This window comes from Limulus polyphemus, unplaced genomic scaffold, assembly GCF_000517525.1.
Source record: "Limulus polyphemus unplaced genomic scaffold, Limulus_polyphemus-2.1.2 Scaffold1002, whole genome shotgun sequence".
Lineage (NCBI taxonomy): Eukaryota > Metazoa > Arthropoda > Merostomata > Xiphosura > Limulidae > Limulus > Limulus polyphemus.
In genome coordinates, this window is record NW_013666612.1 from 12,788 (window position 1) to 20,017 (window position 7,230).

At 32.5% G+C, this 7,230-nt stretch overlaps 1 protein-coding gene across 3 annotated transcripts in view; it reads left to right on the plus strand.

The window, feature by feature from the left end:
• The first annotated feature begins 500 nt into the window (after positions 1 to 500).
• Positions 501 to 7,230, plus strand: part of LOC106461635 (protein pangolin, isoforms A/H/I/S-like) — a 40,492-nt gene continuing 33,762 nt past the window's right edge. For 2 of the 3 annotated variants that reach the window (XM_022388644.1, XM_022388645.1), the window contains exon 1: positions 502 to 3,398. In XM_022388644.1, coding sequence (XP_022244352.1) covers positions 3,278 to 3,398 — 121 coding nt within the window. In that variant the 5' untranslated portion in view covers positions 502 to 3,277. Of the gene's footprint in view, positions 3,399 to 7,230 lie in introns of all 3 variants that reach the window. The other variant, XM_013921473.2, reaches the window with a different exon arrangement.

Here is a 7,230-nt window from a genome sequence, read left to right on the forward strand (position 1 = left end):
TATATTTCAAAATAATCCTACACACTATAATTAATAGCTTCATTAGAAAATCTCTACACTGTTCTTAATAGCTTCATTAGAATTACTCCACACTGTTTTTGATAACTTCATTAGAAATGTACTTGATGTGTTATTAAAACAATGTATTGCATTTCATATTTACTCCAAGTTCGTATTTACTGAGCTGTAAATTAAATTCTGTAAACCCTTTTTACGATATGGTTTACATGAACATAGGCTTTATAATAATTTGTCGATCAATATTAGATATACATATTTTAGATCAATTGGTTTTCAGGGTGAAATATAAGATAAATTGAAAATTTTACACTTTTATCAATATGTATAATGAAAGAATTTAAGTCAACAACTTTATTTACACTAAATAATGCTATTATATTCAGTTAGCAAAATTATTATTTTTTCAGCTACAAGCTACAAATTGAAGTTATGAAAATAAACTAGGGAGTTGTGGATTTTTTTTACTTTATTTTAATCAAATGATACACACACACACACACATATATATTTTAAAGTGAGTGTTCAAGTATAATAAATATGGCATAATCATACATGTAAGGAATGTAAATGTTTTCATTAACTTGAAAGTTAATATTTTTATGAAATCATCCATTTAGTTGGTAGATAACTGAGAGAAAATCAAAGACGTGTTGTAGCATTATGCTGCTAATTTGTTTAGTTTCTTTCTTTGTCTAAAACTCCTGATTTTACTTGCCAGTTTTAAAAGAAGCCCATAAAATCTATACTCATTCTCATTGACCAAAAGAAATAGATACATTATGAAAATCTCTGTGTTATTTTTTTTATTGGCTACCACTAGATTAAATGCTCAAAGTATAAAAACTGTATATTAAAATCACCTTATCCAATCATTACAGCTAGATATGATATATTTTACTTCTTTTTTTATATATGTTAAAGCTGTTTGGTAAGCAAAACTAAATTGCTACTAGAAATAAATGCAGTAAGTTAATGAAGATAAGTATCACTAGTACTGCCTTTGGTGTCTTACAGACTTATTGCTAATATGAAGTTACTGATAGGAACTTTAGAGCTTTTTATTTCCAAAATTCATGACGATAAAAATATCTATTGAATAATAAGCTAATATTGTATTGTTTGTTAATAGTAAATAGACAAATAGCCTTTTTAAATAAACAAATTAACATGTAAAGGGTTTTATACCATTTAAATGAATACTAGATTTGGATTAGTTCTTTCTTTTTTAAACAGAGTTGTTATATAACACCACAAAAAGAATAAAAAATATATACAATAGGAACAAGTTTAAAAGTGGGTAAACATCTGTATACAAAATGGTTTTTCTCTCATAATTTTCCCATTTCATTGAAAACTATTGGAGCATTTGTACAAAAGAGGGGGAGAGTAAGTTTCTTTTTAACATACCTAATGAAGTGGAAAGGGGCTTGGGCCAATTTTCTTGTTGTATGAATGTTCCTGCAATGGGACAGGAGTAGTAAAATGGTCAAAGACCAGAGAAAAGGTTGGGATTTGTCAATCTGCTTCACGTCTGCCTGCTGTTGCTTTTGTTCATTGAGGAATCAAATGCATCAGCTAGGCTAATGGAGCCACGTGTGTCTTCAGTACATTTCTCTCTTTGGGATTCGTAATCTCCTATCTCTTGCCTGGCTTCCCACCTTTCATTGTAGACAGTACTTTTTATCATTGTCAATAATGCTATTTGGTGCAGTGAGCTTACTGCACTCTCCGATCATACCAAGCAACTGCAGTAGTCAGCCACTGTAAGATACTAATTATCATTGCATACTGAAACATCTAATTTAAACCGTCATCCATCACTAGTGGGAATTGACAACTGGCGCATTATGTAGAATTTCTACATTGGACTCATGTGCAGGAGGGAGTTGTCGGCAAGATCAAAAGAACCTTGTCAGGGAACATCAGTCGACCTGCCGTGCTGCCAAATGCAGTTTGCAAATAACATTTGCTGTGTGAATTCCCATCTACTGTGAGTTAACTAATAATAATATAGAAAATTACAGGACAAAAAATGCTATCAAGCAGATATCAGTGGTGCTACTGCACATGACATCTTCAAGTTAAAATGCTAATAACTTATTGATTGTGTTAATTGACAAAAATAAAAGTTTATATTTGATCTTGGGTATCAGATGTGCTTGTGATAAATATTTACATTTCATATGATGGTATTAATAGATGGATTATGCAGTATGTGGAAGGGTTTTCAGTTGACACTATTTTATATGTATTTACATTAAACTGTGTTTTTAAAATAATACATTTAGCAAAATGTCATAATTATTTAAGAAAGTGGGAAAATTATGTTAAGTATAATTAATGAAAGAGGTAAGGTTGAAAAGTTTAATCATATTTTTGCATTTCAAGTAGGTTCTCTCAGTAACTCATAAAAGCTTGGGGATTTATATTGCTAAAAATCAGGTTATGATGCTCTAGGTGACCTGAATTCAGATAACTCATTGTGTAGTTTTGTGCATAAAAGGAAAAAAAAACATTTAAAATATTTTGTTCAATTACCTCAATTGAATTAATTTTTAAGACTGTAATAGATATCATGCATAACTAAATACTTATTCAGAATGACTATTATAAATATTTAATTATTCCCATTGTAAATTCCTGTGACTAAATAAAATTTTATAAAGTATTTGAACATGGAGGTCTGTTGTTTTCATGTTTCAGTTACTTGTATTCTACCTTAGAACTACTGTCAAGTATGTTACTTCTCCAGTTTTTTTATCGACTCAAATGAAAGTTTTTTATCACAAATATGAAATACATTTCAGCTTTTTTGTATTGTTAGAGAAAATATAACAAATACTTTCACTTATCACAGGACAGCTAATGATTAAGTACTGACCACAGGTTTGTGAATGTGTATATAAAAAAGGACTTTACATACCAAAACATATAGCATGTCCCAAAATTGATTTGCACAGTACCAATCCCTATTTACTTACATATTTATAAATTTGGGATCATTTTCTCAGTTAACTTTCACTCTACAGTAGTATTCATAGTGATCAGGATTATTGAGACAAATTTCAGAATCAATCTGAAGAAAAGAAATTGAAATTAGTTAGGGTGAACTCATTTTTTTAGCCACCCTCTATGTGTAAGATGTATTTTAGTATGATAAATTTTAATCAAAAGCCAAATTGATGTGAGAAAATAATTTTTCTTGAATATTTGTGATCTATTTTATTTTATTTTTTCGTAGGCTGGTAAGGTTACCATGGTTTCTTCACCTCATCCATCATCACCTCTTCCTTTCATGATGTATAATGGTGATGCTTTCACACAACCACCTCCAGCACATATGGGCATCCCACCTGTCCATATAGATCCCAAAACAGGTACAATATTTTCGCTAGTAATAAATTTTAATTTGACGCCACATTTCGTGCCTGATGATGTTTTCTAAAGTCGAAAAACACAGCACATTCGAATATCACTAAAGAAAGGTAACAATAGGAGACGGAGAACGTGCGAAACATGGTTCGAAGTGTGATGTAACAATACTGGCGAATCAATTGTTGTAAATTAATGACGAAAGAGAAGTAAAAAGAAAAGTGTAAAGAAATACAAAGCTGAGAGTTAATAGTGAGAAAATTGGGATGATGTCAAAAGTAAAGTTACAAAAAAGTAAATTTCTCGTTTAAAACAAATAGAGAAATTGTACCTAGAGTATAAATAAGGCGTTGTTCATCGCGTTCACGTAAATAACGGTCAGTTGATGTAATATGTAAATCTTACAACGACAAGTCTGAGATGTGACAAGTCGTGTGATTGTCTAAAAAAGTGTCGTGAGAATGATAAGTTAAGATTACAATTTAATACGTATCGTCTGTGTTCGCGAAATCTGCCACTGATTTTGCGACCAGTCTCACCAATGTACAGCAAAGTTACAAATGTCACAAACAATGCAGTGTATAAAACATTGTGATAAACAGGTAAAAGTATTTCTAATGTAAAACCTATTTTGTGGAAATGTCACTGAAATTCAATTGTCAAATGTGTCGGCAAGTTACACAACGTGGTCGGTTGCAGGAGACACAACCAGGAGGAGTGTCGGGATGAATATAGTTAGTAAAGCTAACGTGAACAAGGGTATTCCGAAGGCGCTGATTGTTTCTAAAAGCAATAACAGGTTGTTCAGTGAAAATACCCTTAGTGTCAGTATTGGTTCGAATAATGTGAAAATCTCACAGTTCTCTATATTGAAAGATCATTCAATGTAAAACAAAACCAATCATCTCAATAGGATAACATAGGGTAAATGTGTACAGTGGTTGACCATGCAACCCAAAACAAAACCGATTGTCTTAATGTGATTAAATTGGGAAGATGTATACAATGGTTGACGGAGCAACCTAAAATGAAAACGATAAACTTAGTTGGATAACAATGGGAAGATGTGTTCCGTGGTTGAACGTGCAACCAAAAACTAAACTAACCATCATAGTAGGATAACATTGGAAAGATGGTCACAATTGTGAACCCAGAACCAAATCGATTTAGTAATGTGACATCTGAAAGATGTGTACAGTGGGTAGCTGTGCAACCCAAAAGAAAACCGATCATCTTAGTAGAATGAAACTGGGAAGATGTGTACAATGTTTGACCCGGCAACCGAAAATGAAACCGATAAATTTAGTTGGATAGCACTGGGAAGATGTGTACAGTGGTTGGCTATGCAACTCAAAACGAAACCGATCATTTAGTAGGATAAAACTGGGAAGATGTGTACAATGATTGTCCTTGAAACTGAACATTAATCAACCATCTTAGTACGATAAAACTGGGAAGATGTGTACAATGATTGTCCTTGAAACTGAATATTAATCGATCATCTTAGTAAGATAAAACTGGGAAGATGTGTACAGTGATTGACCGTGAAACTGAACATTAATCGATCATCTTAGTAAGATAAAACTGGGAAGATGTGTACAATGATTGACCTTGAAACTGAACATTAATCGATCATCTTAGTAAGATAAAACTGGGAAGATGTGTACAGTGATTGACCGTGAAACTGAACATTAATCGATCATCTTAGTAGGATAAAACTGGGAAGATGTGTATAATGATTGACCGTGAAACTGAACATTAATCGACCATCTTAGTAGGATAAAACTGGGAAGATGTGTACAGTGATTGACCGTGCAAACGAAAATAAAATCAATCATCTCAGTAGAATGACCTTGATAAGATGTTTACAATGTTTGACCGTGCAATATAAGATGAAGCTAACCAGCGTAGTAGGATAACATTGGGAAAATGTGTATAACAGTTGACCGCGCAACCAAAAATAAAACCGATAATCTTATTTGGAAAACACTAGGGAGATGTGTACAGTGGTTTGCCATGTAACCCAAAACAGAATCCATCATCTCAGTTAAGATAACATTGGAAAGATGTTTACAATGGTTGTCCGTGCAATTCAAAACTAAACTGATTGATCATCTTAGAAAAATAACGTTAGGATGATGTGAACGATGATTTGCTGTGTAACTCAAAACAAAACTGAACGTCTTAGTTTGATAAATCTGAAAAGATGTGAATTGTGGTTGGACATTCAACCCAAAACTAAACTGATCATCTTCTTATGATAATATTGCGAAGATGTGTACAGTGGTTGACTGTGCATTACAAGATGAAACCGATCAACTTATTAGTATAACATTGGGAAGATATGTACAAGGATTAATTCTGTAACCAAAAATGAAACCGATAAACTTAGATGGATAACACTGGAAAGATGTGTATGGTGTTTAGTTATGCAACCCAAAACTAAACCGAGCATCTTAATAATATAACAATGAAAAGATGTTTGCAATGGTTGAATTTGTAACAAAAAACTAAACCAATTATCACAGTAGGATAATATTGGAAAGATGGGTGCAATGATGAATTCAAAACTAAATCGATTGTCTTAGTAGTATACACCATATGTATAATGGGTAAAATGGTTGACCATGCAACCTGAAACAAAACCGATAATCTTAGTAGGATAACATTGAGAAAATGTTTACAATGGTTGAATTTGTAACAAAAAACTAAACCAATTATCACAGTAGGATAATATTGGAAAGATGGGTGCAATGAAGAATTCAAAACTAAATCGATTGTCTTATTAGTATACACCATATGGATAATGGGTAAAATGGTTGACCATGCAACCTGAAACAAAACCAATCATCTTAGTAGGATAACATTGAGAAAATGTGTGCAATGGTTGGCTGTGCAACATGAGACAAAGCTGATCGTCTTAGTAAAATAAAATTGGGAAGATGCGTACAATGGTTTGCTGTTACAACTTAAAATGAAAACAATGATTTTAATTGGATAACTTTAGGAAGACTCGTACAATTGTTGACTGTACAACTTAAGATGAAATTGGTCATCTTAGTAGGATGACTCTGAGAGGACGTGTACAATTGTTGACCATGCAACACAAAATAGCACCTATACTCATAGTTGATTAACACTGGGAAGATGTGTGCAATAGTTGGCTGTGCGATCAAAAACAAAACAGATCATTTTAGTAGGATAACATTGAAAATATGTGTACAGTGGTTAATATTTAACTCTCTGTTTTCAAGGTAATGCAGAATCAAATTATACCCTTAGATTTGTAGGAAACTAAGGTGTTGAGAAAAATCTCTTATAGCTTAAATAGTAATTATTGTTTAATTGGTATAACATTTTAATCCGTAAAACATACAATTTGAAAACATTTTTAGAAAATTTGTTATACATTGAATAAGAATATAGTTTACTGGATCCTCCAGATTTATTCAAAATGAGTATAAATTATATTTGTTTCTCGTATTTTCTCCACTGGCGTTCATACTTTCATTCTTTTGTTTTTAATATCATTACAGTATTATTATTTTTTTGTTTTAAGCTATTACCTTGGCTCAGTGGCTTATAACGCGAAAAACTGGGGCTACATTCCTGTGGGGGACACAGAAAAGTTAACCACTCTACCCATTCTGTAGCTTTGGCTCAGTGGCTTATAACGCGAAAAACTGGGGCTACATTCCTGTGGGAGACACAGAAAAGTTAACCACTCTACCCATTCTGTAGCTTTGGCTCTAGTGGACTTATAACGCGAAAAACTGGGGCTACTATTACCTGTGGGGGTACACAGAATAGTTAACCACTCTACCCTATTCTGTAGCT